Source organism: Lithobates pipiens, unplaced genomic scaffold (assembly GCF_037356315.1).
Source record: "Lithobates pipiens isolate NorthernLeopardFrog02 unplaced genomic scaffold, aLitPip1_a1.2 Scaffold_30, whole genome shotgun sequence".
Taxonomy (NCBI): domain Eukaryota; kingdom Metazoa; phylum Chordata; class Amphibia; order Anura; family Ranidae; genus Lithobates; species Lithobates pipiens.
In genome coordinates this window covers 107,364,586-107,377,848 of record NW_027507791.1, presented here as the reverse complement: position 1 = coordinate 107,377,848, position 13,263 = coordinate 107,364,586, and the positions used below count along the sequence as shown (strand labels likewise).

Sequence of the window (13,263 nt, the reverse complement as noted above, 5' to 3'; positions counted from 1 at the left end):
CAAAATACATAAAATTTGAGGATCCAACCTATTAGCCAAAAATAGCAACGAAGACTGAGTCCCCTAGATGGACCCAGGAAACCCAGGCTGCGTCGTGCTCGTTATGAACTTAGTAACTAAAACCAATCTAGAGTATAGTTACCGTTACCCCCTGTTCCGACCATAGAACTCAAAAGGCCGAGAAAACCATACGGTGGGTATGAAAAATCAAAAGATGTTCATAAAACATGAAGAATACAGGAATAGTCAACTCAAGTCAGAACCAAAAACGGTCTAAAAAAGAGGTGTTAAAGAGGGGGAGGGGGAGGAAGGTGAAGGGAAAGCAGGGAGGGGTGGGGGGGGGGGGTCTACCAGGGTATCAGAGAAAAAAAAAAAAAAAAAAAAAAAAAAAAAAAGAAAACCAAATTACGTTTATAGTCCCGGAAGAAGTGGGATTTTGTGGAATGCGGCCCAGGGTTCCCAGACTTTCTCAAAGAAAGAGGCTTTGTCTAGTATACGACTGACCAGCTTCTCCTGAGCCATAATCCATGAGATCTTTTGTTTGACAGCCCTGAATGGGACTGTACGCTGTTTCCAGTGAGCAGCTATGGTGATTTTGGTGCCCAAAAGGATAAAGAATATGAGTGCCTGGGATGATTTGTTAGCTTTTTCCACTTTGAGGTATGGTAATTATTTAAAGCTGAACTTGATTCTCTTAATCAACATTAACTACTTTTAATCCTTATGCTCCACATCTTAGTTAATAAGTAGGAAGGGAAATAAAATGTACTTATTTTAAACTTTTTTTTACATATCTTCTGTTCCTTCCTGGTTTCCAAGCCTAGTCCAAAAGGATGTCATACATCTCAGAGGTCTAGAGAAGGGGAGGATGGGTTTTCTCAGCTAAGTGCACCTTCCTGTCTGCATGCCCAAGCTAAAGGCAGATGGATTCCAGTAAAGTAAATACTAAATTAATAATCTGACTTGCTTTAAATATTTAAAAAAATTATCAAGTAGCATTTTTGGTTTGTGTTGTTCACATACAGTTAGGTTCTCCTTTTGCTATCGCAGCAACAAATTCTTAAAGTGGTGGTAGTTGGAACTACCAGAATTTGCACATGGCTGTAATGTTACTGGCACTGGAGAAAATGCTTGCCTGAATTAGGAATAGGAAAATCCTAATTAAATTACTGCCAGAAAATTGTTGTTAGGATTTTATTGCATTTCACATTATGTTTTTAGCAGAGGATGCCTTTAACATTATTGGAAATACCTCCCAAATTTGTATTGTCCACCTCACAAGCTGATACCCCCAAAAAATAACATAAAACAACTTTATAGAACATTTATATGTGCCCTGGGCATGTATTCGATTTGCCTAGTGTTAGCTCTATAATAACTAAAAATGTTAAGAACCCTGCAGTTGTATGTTGGATGGTAGGAGTAATGGATGTTATGCAAATGACAGAAAAACACCATCAAGGTGACAATAATAAAGAGTGACTGTATGTGTAATTGTTTTTTTTTTCACACGCTCAGTATACAGCACAAAATAATGGCAACGGGATCAGGTTGCTTTGTTTCCTGCTTTTTATTCAGAATATCTTTATCTGTTCCAGTTGAACTGAAACTATAATGTAACATGTGCCTTCTGTTTCCAGGGCCCATGCATAGGGAACCAGCAGAGTTTGGCACACAGTAGGCTATGGGATGCTGTGGTTGGTTTTCTCCACGTCTTTGCAAACATGCAAATGAAACTGTCACAGGTAATAATCTTATTTAAAATATGTAATATTGCTGGTGTAGCTTTTAATTTTTATTATAGCTTTATGTGCCTCAAAATGAATAAATATATATTGCATATGCAATGTTTGAGATAGCCACCCATTTATATTATGAAAATTATGTTTGGAGTAATATAAGCATATTTGACCTTGACTTTTTTTATTTATAACAATAAAAGTGACATCCTCTCCCTTCTCCTAGTGTATGCAGAGGTCAATAAATATGAACAGGCTACACATGTTCATGTGTTCACAGGAAGGAGATGGTAAAAGCCAGTGGGGATGTCACTAGCCCTCTGTCTACTCTCTAGAAAGTAGAGTTTAATTATTATTATTATACCACGTGACTTAATCTTTACTGCTCCTTGTGTTATCAAATCACATAATTGGATGAAATCCATGCTAGGAAGCACAAATCTGCTAAATGTAATGGCTAATACTTGCTTTTGAAAAAAAAAACATTTAAGTAAAATTTCCGATCTGTTGAGTATATATGTGAGCTACATAAATGATTACATACAATTGAAAACACAATATTTCCTTCTAGTCTACATTAAAATGAAAATAATATTCAAGAAATGATCTGTTAATCGACCATTCAGCTGATGACTTGGGAGGATCTGTCTCCTTCATATAGGTTTATTTAGTGGTACATAGGCTGCTAATTGGGATCAGTATATGTGTCTTGTTAAGTAATTGCAATTTAAAAGAAAACAACGCTCTGGTTCGCATCTTCCTCATAACCGTTAATGACCCTTATACACGACAGCTCATCTTGAAGAGATGTCCCATGGGAAACACGCTCCCTGAAGATCCTAATTTATTCCTACGTTTTCAACTCCTGCAGTCCCTAGATGTTATGTCATGTATTGATGGGAGTGTAGCAAACCCCTCTCAATACCAGCATGTTTCTTCATTTCCAAATGAGATCACCTTGGAGTGACTACTTTCCAAATATGGGTGATTTGGGGGCTTTTTGTATTGTCCTGGCACTTTAAATTGATATTAAAGCAGCAAATAAAGGAAACCGGTTTCTTTTTTTTAAAAAGGAAGCTCTATCTCTCTCTGTCTGTACAACGTATACAACCTACTGCAGCAAATCTCACTGTTACGAAGAAATACAATTCCATTTAAATTGCTGGTAAATGCCGGTACTTTTCCCAGCAAGCTACCTTTATTTAGCAATAAATCAAGTGGGTGAGGGTCTGGTACATATTTTGGGAGGGTCCCCATACCATTTTTACAAAATAAAGGAAGCTGACTTGGAAAAGTAAATTACCCACAAATATTTTTACTCTAGCTCTGTCACATTTGTTTTTAAAAAAATTGTGTTGGCCCCCAACTTAAAATGAATACCAGGCCCTTTAGATTTGGAATACATTTTAAGGGGAACCATATGCCAAAAACAAACAATATTGTGAGGTGACCTCCCCAAAATTGGCATCAGACCCTTAATTTGACCACACAAAGTCCTCCATCCTAGCTGAATCTTACCAGCCACATGCTCTCAATTTTAGGGGGAGGCTTGGTTTGACAAGTCCTTTAACAAAAAATAAAAAAACTGATTTTCCCAAGATGTAAATCTATCATCAATCATGTCATCCTGCAATGAAATTCATCCTCTGTCCTAATGCCTGATGGTCGCTGATGCACTAAAAAAAAAACCTGTTGACCACAGACAAAATGCTTTTCCTTCAGCTGACCACCAACTATGGTTCAGCAATGATAGAGGAATGTTAACAAAGGGGTGGGGACAAATATGGACATGGCCAAATTTGGTGGAGTGCATCATGTCAGTGGTGTGAAGATTTTTATTTTTTTTGCATATCAGCAGATGTCAGACATCAGGACTAAGAGCGATTTGCATCACTGGACAATGTGACTGATGGTAGATTTACATTGTGGGACTATTTTGCATAACTTTATTTTTTACTTAAAAACTTGTCAAAGTTTGTTTGCTTTTTTATTATAAAATTTTTTTTTTGGTGGATGAATAGGGTAATATATACCTCTTAATTCAGGGTGTTTCAACCAGGGTTCCATGGCACCCTGGGGTGCAGTGTAAGGTCCCCAGGGTTGCCGCAACAAAATGACATGAAACTGCCCAAACCTGCTCGATCTGATCTGAGAGTGATCCTGTAGGAGGAAGAGAGCACAACCCACACCTCCCCCCAGTGATTTTCTCCTCCTAGCTGCTCTGTGTTCTCCTGCCAGCAAAACGGAAAGCTGTGCAGGCTGCCCGCCCACATCCTGCCAACCGATGACATCATTGGTTGCTAAGAACAGCTCGAGTGGCCCGCCCAGCTTTCTGTTTTGCTGGCAAGAGTACACTGAGGCAAAGGTGTAGTTGATCCGGCTAGGCAGATTGTGTATAGGTGTTATCGGCTTGTGGGCAGTGATGTGGGAGAGAAGAGCAAGTTATCCAGAATGAGAAGTCACAAATTCAAACAAAGTAGAGAGTGATGGCAATCTACACTTTACTGTCAGTTGGTCAGCTGAATCTCCTAAGAGTACACGTAGCAGTAGGGAGAAGGAGGGAGCCAGGAGGAGGTGTGGGCGCTGCTCTCTTCCTCCTGTTTGTTCACAGGAGTTACAGGATCGTCCTCAGATCAGATCGGCAGCAAAAATTTCAGGTAGTGAGAAGTAATCAAACCCTGTATGATGAGGGGGATGTGCTGGAAAGAGAGGTTTTGTTATAGGAGGGGGATTTGAAGGGGGGACAGAATTTGTGCTAGGAGGGAGGATTTAGGGGGATGGGGGGATTTACCACCTACAGACCATGTAGCTCTGCCTTACAAACTACATTTTAGGGCATGCCATGTGGTAACATGTGCAAAATATGCATGTTTTCCTGCACAACACAAAAATGCACTGCCGTAGGCAGACACAGGCGGGTGCCATTAAGAATTAGCAAATATGCATACGTTGGTGCTAGGGATGGGCCGAACACCCCCCAGTTCGGTTCGCACCAGAACACGCACACAGGCAAAAAATGTGTGTGAACCCTATTAAAGTCTATGGGTCTGCTTAGAGAGGAGTATATTTCTGCACAATGTGTTTGCCAGCTGGTTTGACAGTTGCCCAATTTGGTTAATTTCAAGCAGCACTCTCTGATGGTCAAGCAGAAACCCAATACCTTTGATGGAACATCGCTTCACAATATGTGGTAAAAGTGTTCTGATTAGGGATGAGCCGAACACCCCCCAGTTCGGTTCGCAGCAGAAGATGCGAACAGGTTAAAAATGAGTTTGAACACGCGAACATCGTTAAAGTCTATGGGGCACGAATGTGAAAAATCAAAAGTACTAATTTTAAAGGCTTATAAACAACTTATTGGTATAAAAAGTGTATGGGGACCCGGGTACTGCCCCAGGGGACATGTATCAATGCAAAAAAAAAGTTATTAAGGTTAAAGTTTTTTTTCAGGAGCAGTGATTTTAAGAATGCTTAAAGTGAAACAATAAAAATGAAATATTCCTTTAAAGATCTTAGTCTGCCTGTAAAGTGACGCATCTATCTGACGTGCTTTACAGTCTTGCAGCAAAATGACGTTTCTAAAGGAAAACATTTAATTTAAACTTGTATTGTATTGCTGGCTCCCGGTAATATAGATAAAAATCAAGGGAAAAAAACAACTTGAGTCTGATAGAGATATTAAGGGGAACTGCACGCCATTTTTTTTTTTTTTAAAACAGCATGCCCCCCCCCCCCCCAAATCCAGACCAGGCTCTTCGGGTTTGGTATGGATTTTAGGTGGGAAGTCCACGCCAATTTGTTTACAAAAACTGGCGTGGGGGTCCCCCAAAATACATGCCAGATACTTATCTGAGCATGCAGCCTGGAGGACAGGATTTGGGGGGGGGGGTGAGCTAACACCCCCCCTCCTGAACCATACCAGGCCACATTCCCTCAACATGGGGAGGATGCTTTGGGTCCCCCCAAAGCACCTTGTCCCCATGTTGATGGGGACAAGGGCCTCATCCCCACAACCCTTGCCTGGTGGTTGTGGGGGCTTATCGGAATCTGGAAGCCCCCTATAACAAGGGTCCTCCAGATCATGGCCCCCTCCCCTATGTGAATGGGTATCAGGTACATTGTACCCCTACCCATTCACCAAAAAAAGTGTCAAAAAGGAAAAAACACAAAAGACAGCTTTTGTCAATTCCTTTATTAATAAAGAAAAAAAAGTGTCCCGTGATGTATATCCATTGTCAATCACGCCGCTCGACGGACCCAAAAAATAGAAAAAAAAAACCTTAGACGACTGCTGTCTCTTGACTATGAAAGCTGTTATAAAGGCAAAGACGGGGCCACCTGATGACCCCGCCCCATCTGATGGCACATGCCCCATTGGGACAATTTTTTTATTTTTTCATTTTTAATAAAGGAATTGTCAAAAACTGTCTTTTGTGGTTTTTACTTTTTGACACTTTTTTTGGTGAATGGGTAGGGGTACAATGTACCCCATATCCATTCACAAAGAGGACGGGATCTTGAGGCCCTCTTGTTAAAGGGGGCTACCAGATTCTGATGAACTCCCTGCCCGCAGACCCCTACAACCACCGGGCAAGGGTTGTGGGGATGAAGGGAACCCAAAGCACCCTCCCCATGTTGAGGGCAACCGGCCTGATATGGTTCAGGATGGGGGGGCGCGCTCGCTCTTCCACCCCCTCAAATAAGGGTCTTGTATGGATTTTGGGGGGACCCCATGCCAATTTTTTTAATTTTGGCGTGGAGTTTGCCTTAAAATTTATTTCAGAACCAAAGAGCCTGGTATGGATTTTGGGGGGAACCCACGCGTTTTTTTTTTTTTTTGCCGTGGAGTTCCCCTTAAAATCTATACCAGACCCGAAGGTGCTGCTATTTCTGCAAATATCTCCTAAACCTTTTAGGTTTGGAAGGTATTTCATGCACCTACAGGTAAGCATTAATCTAGGCTTACCTGTAGGTTAAAGTGGTTGTAACCACTTTAAAGTTTATGCTACTGAGTGATTGGTGCCAGATGCTATGATATGCCTTCAGAGGTTTGTGAAGCTCATGTCTCGATGGGTCAGAGCTCCTTTGGAGGCAAAAAGAGGATCTACTTAGCATTAGGTGGGTGGTCATGTTATGGTGGGTGATAATAATGTTCTGGCTGATTGGTGTACATAGCATGGAGTACTGTATACTGTATAGCACTAAACTGTAGAATATATTTAGCACAATATTGAAAACACATTACACTAACCTGTCTTTCCTTTAAACCAGTGTCAGCTGTTCCTGACTCGAGGTAAATCCACCAACACGCTGATAAAAGGCTGCTTGGAAAGTGTGAATGGACTGCAGTTTTACTGTAAACTAACATTGGCCAGAGGCCAGGGGCATGACCTTGGCCAATGAGGGTTCAAGCAATGCATTGTGGGATGTTCGCCAGGACAAATTCCTGCTGAACATCCTTAAAATCTGGATCTTCTCTGAACAGCCGAACATCGGGCTCATCCACAATTGTCAGTCAAAGTATCAAAGCACTGAAAACTAAAGAGCAGCCTTGTAATAAAGAGGATGAACCACACTGGTACTGCAGTGGTTAAGTTTAGCTAAAATAAAATCCCTACGCCTTCAGTCTTACCTGTAACAAAGTATGCCCAGCATTGTGCAGAACGCAAATACAATGCAATCCGGTGTAGCAATTAAAAAAAAATTGAGCATGCACTACTTTTGGTGTAATCCAGGTAAATCACACCGTACTGAGTCGCATAGGAATTGTACAAGAATGTGGATTGTGTTCTTGTGAAATTTCGATGTGAACTGGCCCCTCAGACAGAACAGAAGTAAAGATGGTTCATTGCATGAGCAGATAATTTTAAGCAATGTAGAGCTTATTGAATAAGTTATTAATAAAACTATATTGTGAATTTTAGGACTCCAGCCAGATTGAACTGCTTAAACAGCTACTTGATCTCCTTCAAGACATGGTGGTGATGCTGCTCTCTCTTCTAGAAGGTAAGATATTTGGTATAAGTTGAAAATGTTGCATTTAGTTCTTGTTTTGCAGGTTCTCTTCTAATGTATATAAGCATTATAATATTTAAACTCAGTTTAATAACTGTAAGTCATGATTCTCCCTGGGATCATTGGAGACACAGTGGGCCAATGAGTAAACATTCTACCATTATTACATTGTGTAAATTATTATTTTGTCACTTTTATCTGGGTAAATCATGCTTTTTATACTGTGTAGGGTTGCCACCTTTTCTTCAAGCCAAACCTGAACACTTTAGCGGTTGCTTTTTTGGGGGGTATACACTATTAGATTGTAAAAGACCTGGGACACATTTGGTGGCCTGAAAGAGAGTAGTAATGTGTTGCATAGCTCGCTGTGGCAAACAGTGTACGTGGCTGAATTTTAAGTGCTATGAACGGAATGCAGTGGTCAAAAATATTTAATGTACCAAATTCAGGGTTCAGATATGTCCTGGGGAGAGGGCTAGTGCTAGCAGGGGGTGGGGGGGAGTTACATACGTGCTGGGGGAAGTCTATGGGAGGGGAGAGGGCTAGTGCTTACAGGGGGGTTGGATGTATGCTGGGGGATGCTTTTGGAGGGGAGAGGGCTAGAGCTAGCAGCGGGGGCTCGGATATGTGGGGCATACATTCGGAGTGGAGAGGACTTGTGCTAGCGAGAGGGGAGGTATATGTGCTAGGGGGATGCTTTGGCAGGGGACCGAGAGCTAGAGCTAGCAAGGGAGGATCAGATATGTGAGGGGTGCTTTGGGAGGGAAGAGAGCTAGCGCTAGTAAGGGGGGGAAGGAGGGCTTGCATATGTGCCAGAGGACGCTTTAGGAGGGGAGAGGACTTGTGCTAGTGGGGAGGGGGTCAGATATGTGCTAGGGGGACGTTTTGGGAGGAGAGTGAGCTAGAGCTAGCAAGGTCTGGTCAGATATGTGCTGGGGGACGCTTTTGGAGGAGAGAGGGCTAGTGCAAGATGGGGGTGAGGGGGTTGTATATGTGCTGGGGGGGTGCTTTGGGAGGGGTAGTGTAAGGGGGGTCAGATATGTGCTGGGGATGCTTGGAGGGTTGGATATATGCCGGGGTGCTTTGAGAGGGGAAAGGGCTAGTGCAAGGGGTTAGGTGATTCTTTCAACATCCTCTGGGACTGTGACATCATAAGAGGCGGGGACATCACCCGGTGACCCCACCCATTGTCCCTATATAAGTCACTGCGCAACACGTCCCTGTCATTATGGCCAGAGACAGCGTCGAGTCAACATCTCAAGGAAGAAGAAGAGAAGAAAAGAAGAGAAGGCGGCGACGACAGGGCCACCGCTAGTAAAAGAGCTGGAAGAAGGAGCGGAGGCCCGGCAAGAAGAACCGAAGAGGGGGACAAGACCCCCGAAGTCGGAAGAGGCGGCGGCGACAGAAGACCAGGCCACCGCTAGTAAAAAAGCTAAAGGAAGAAAGCAGAGGCCCGGCAAGAAGAATCGAAGAGGAGGACAAGAACCCCAAAGTCGGAAGAAGACCCCCGGGAGGCGACGAAGAAGAAAGCCGGGCTCCTCCGCTAGTAAAAGAGCTAGTAGAAGATAGCAGAGGAGTCCAGCGAGAAGACCCCCCAAGACGGAAGAAGACCCCGGGGCTCACTCGTCCCCACCCCCTTTCCTGACCGGCCAGGTTGCGTGCTCAGATAAGGGTCTTATATGGACCTTGGGGGGGACCCCACGCCGTTTTTTCGGCATAGGGCTTTCCCTTTAAGTCCATACCAGGTGACAGGGCCAACGACGTGTCAATCTCACCGTTGAAGGTGGCGACATTGACTTCCTTCGCTAGTCCTGGCTACCTGGAGCCGCGTTCAAAATGAACAGACTTTTCTCTGTGCGGGAAAGTCCGTTCATTTCAAAAGTCCGGCGGACTAGCACACAGACGGCCAAATTAGTCCGGCGGACAATTTTTACGTCAAAACTACTTTCTAAGTCCGCTGGACTTTTGGGAAAAAAAAGTCAGCCGGACCAAATCCACCAGATAGTTTGATCGTGTGCACGCGGCATCACTGTAGAGTTTGCCTTGGGCAAGCAGAATCACTCTCAATGGGTTTTCCACTTTTTTAGGGGGCTGCAGAGGGCAATGATAACTGCATATTTACACACGAAGAGGTAAACGCCATATGGCAATTCATAACAATACACTTTGAATGGAGTTTTTATTTGAAGGCATACCTTACTGTGCTGCTTTTTTCAGACTTGTATTATCTTAGTTTATGGGTACGTAAATTCTGAAAACAAATCATGTCAAATGCATAGCTACCTGTGTTGTATCATTTAAAATATTCAAGTAGACAGTTTAAAGAGAGTAGATGAGTAGATGTACCATGTAAAGCCAGAGGCAGAGCCCTCTACATGATGTATGTTGCAAAACAGCAAAATTTCAGGATTATGCAGGATCATCTCTTTGCCTTTTATTTGCGTTTTGTTGTTTTTACAAGGTTCATGGCAACAGACAAATGAATTATGCGAGGGATCAGTTTCAGATGGCAAAGGCAAATGGTCAATGTTTTCAGGGTAACAGTTCACATCAAAAACATCAGATGGTACTTTACTCATGTTTATTGAGAACATTAACACAAAATCTTTCCACCTGGGGTGCATGTAAGTTACAAAAGGCAGGGCTCGACAGCTTTTTGTTTGAGTTCCAGCAGCACATTTACTCTATTGGAGAAACAATCTATATTTATAAAGCACAGTTTTTTAAGTGTTCACAATCCAAAGTTTTTTTAGTTATTTCGTTTTGGATAGAACAAAAAGGGTTAGAGCCTATGTAAAGTTTTTACATCTGTATTTGTCCAATTTGTGGATATTTATTTTCACTATTGGTTCTGCTGACCAATGTCAATAGGACAGCAAGTTATAGAAAAACTAAAGGTTTGAGTGTTCACAGGAACAGGGGGTCAAGGGAAATCCAGTGAGTTGTGATGATAACTGTCTAAGTGGGGATAACCTTTTTTTTATTTTTAAAGAGATCTCCTCTTATTTCTTTAATTATACATAACTGTGTGCCTGGATGGGGGTCATTAGCCCTCTACTCACTATCTCAGGTCAACACATGGTAGTTTGTGGTCCTTTATAGTATGCCCCCCCGGGGCACTCACCATAGATGGAGCAGCACACAGGGAGCCTAAACTCTCTAAGTAACTCTAATGCTGCGTACACACGATCGGACTATCCGGCAGACTTAGGCCGGCGGACAAACCGCCGGACTTTGCAGCAGAGGTCCGCCAGACTTTCTGAATGAGCGGACCTGCCCACATATGACCGGACTTTGCCGGCGGACTCCGCCAGACTTTTGAAATGAACAGACTTGCCCACGCACGGTAAAAAGTCCATTCATTTGAACTTGCCTCCAGGTAGACGGGACTAGCGCAGGAGGTCAATATTGCCACCTCCTTTGGCGAGATTGACACGTCATTGGCCCTGTCACCTGGTATGGACTTAAAGGGGAAGAACCGGTGTGGGAGTCCCCCCAAAGTCCATATCAGACCCTTATCCGAGCATGCAGCCCTGCCGGTCAGGAAAGGGGGTGTGGACGAGCGAGCGCCATAGCAGGCCGCGTGCCTTCAATATGGGGGGGTGCTTTGGTGAAGGGGGGCCATGCGGCCCCCCACCCCAAAGCACCTTGTCCCCATGTTGGTGAGGACAAGGGCCTCTTCCCGACAACCCTGGCCGTTGGTTGTCGGGGTCTGCAGGCGGGAGGCTTATCGGAATCCGGGAGCCCCCTTTAATAAGGGAATCCCCAGATACCGGCCCCCCACCCTATGTGAATGAGTATGGGGTACAATGTACCCCTACCCATTCACCTGGTGAAAAAAGTGTAAATAAAACACAACACAAGGTTTTAAAATAATTTCTTGCACAGCTCCGGTGGTCTACCATCTTGGGGGGGTCTTCTTGCTGGACTTCTCCACTATCTTCTGCTAGCTCTTTTACTAGCGGAGGAGCCCAGCTTTCTTCTTCTTCTTCATCACCGCCGCCGCCCGGGGGTCTTGTTCCGACTTCGGGGGTCTTGTTCCCCTCTTCGGGGGTCTTGTCCTCCTCTTCGGTTCTGCTTGCCGGGCCTCCGCTTTCTTCTCCCAGCTCTTTTATTAGCGACGGCCCGGTCTTCTGTCGCCGCTGCCTCTTCTTCTCGAGTTTGGTAGTCTTGTCGCCCTCTTCGGTTCTTCTTGCCCGGCCTCCGCTTCCTTCTGCCAGCTCTTTTACTAGCGGTGGCCCGGTCTTCTGTCATCACCGCCACCGCAGCCTTCTCTTCTCTTCTTCCTTGAGATGTTGACTCGACGGTGTCTCTGGCTGCAATGACAGGGACGCGTTGTGTGGCGACTTATATAGGGGCAATGGGCGGGGTCACCGGGTGATGTCACATGGTGACCCCACCCCCTTGTCACAGTCCCGGCATTGTCTGGTATTGCATTCTTCTACACTTTTCCCATGTTAAATAAGGTATGTTTTTATACCATCCAATCCTACACCCTATCCCAGAGGAGCGGAAAAAAATCCTCCACCTAGGGGCCTATTTCCCCCCAAAAAAATTTAGGAACATTTTACAGTGATTACCCCATTACAATATACGTGTCTCAGTGAAAACAGAAAAGAAAGAGCATAACTTGTACATGCAATTCTATAGTAATGTACCAAACATGTTACCATTTATAGTATCAGAGTCTCCAGATAATGATATTTCCAGATAATGCAAGCAAAACTTATTGTGGCATATGCAGCATAACAGTATATTAACAATTGACCGCAGCCTAACTTTGGAATATACAGTTAATACACAGGTTAGGCAAACATGTGTCAACAATAAAAGTGAGAGTTCAGATACTTTGCAACCTTACCAGTCTTAGGACCTCTTTTGGTCACAGGCCGAATAACTTCCTCTGCACTGGGCCTCAAAAGTTCTATGTGATCTTTGTGAATAAGGCACCCAAAACTTAGGTTCCAATAACATTTTAAGTTTCTTATTACAGGGTTTTTGGTCCTTCTCACGCATTGTGAGTGAGGGATAGGGATGAGCCGGACACCCCCCGGTTCGGTTCGCACCAGAACTTTCGAACGGACCCCAAATTCGTACGAACGTTAGAACCCTATTGAAGTCTATGGGACTCGAACGTTCGAAATTAAAAGTGCTAATTTTAACGGCTAATATGCAAGATACTGTCCTAAAAAGGGTTTGGGGACCTGGCTCCTGCCCCAGGGGACATGGGTCAATGCAAAAAAAAGTTTTAAAAATGGCCGTTTTGGCGGGAGCACTGATTTTAATGACGATTAAAGTGAAAAAAAAAGGTGAAATATTCCTTTAAATATGGTGCCTGGGGGGTGTCTGTGGTATGCCTGTGAAGTGCCATGTGTTTCCCGGAAATAACGTCATTTAAAACTGCTTGCGGTTTTAATGTTATATCTGGTTCCTGCAATATGGTTGAAAATTATTGAGAAAAATGGCATGGGTAGCCCTCCCTGCCCATTACCAGCCCCTTTGGGTCTTG

At 43.8% G+C, this 13,263-nt stretch overlaps 1 protein-coding gene across 8 annotated transcripts in view; it reads left to right on the top strand.

The window, feature by feature from the left end:
* Window positions 1–13,263, top strand: part of RYR3 (ryanodine receptor 3) — a 1,008,486-nt gene that overhangs the window by 843,142 nt on the left and 152,081 nt on the right. For all 8 annotated transcript variants that reach the window (XM_077464742.1, XM_077464741.1, XM_077464740.1 and 5 more), the window contains 2 exons: window positions 1,641–1,745; window positions 7,664–7,745. In XM_077464742.1, coding sequence (XP_077320868.1) covers window positions 1,641–1,745; window positions 7,664–7,745 — 187 coding nt within the window. The remainder of the gene's footprint in view (window positions 1–1,640; window positions 1,746–7,663; window positions 7,746–13,263) is intronic.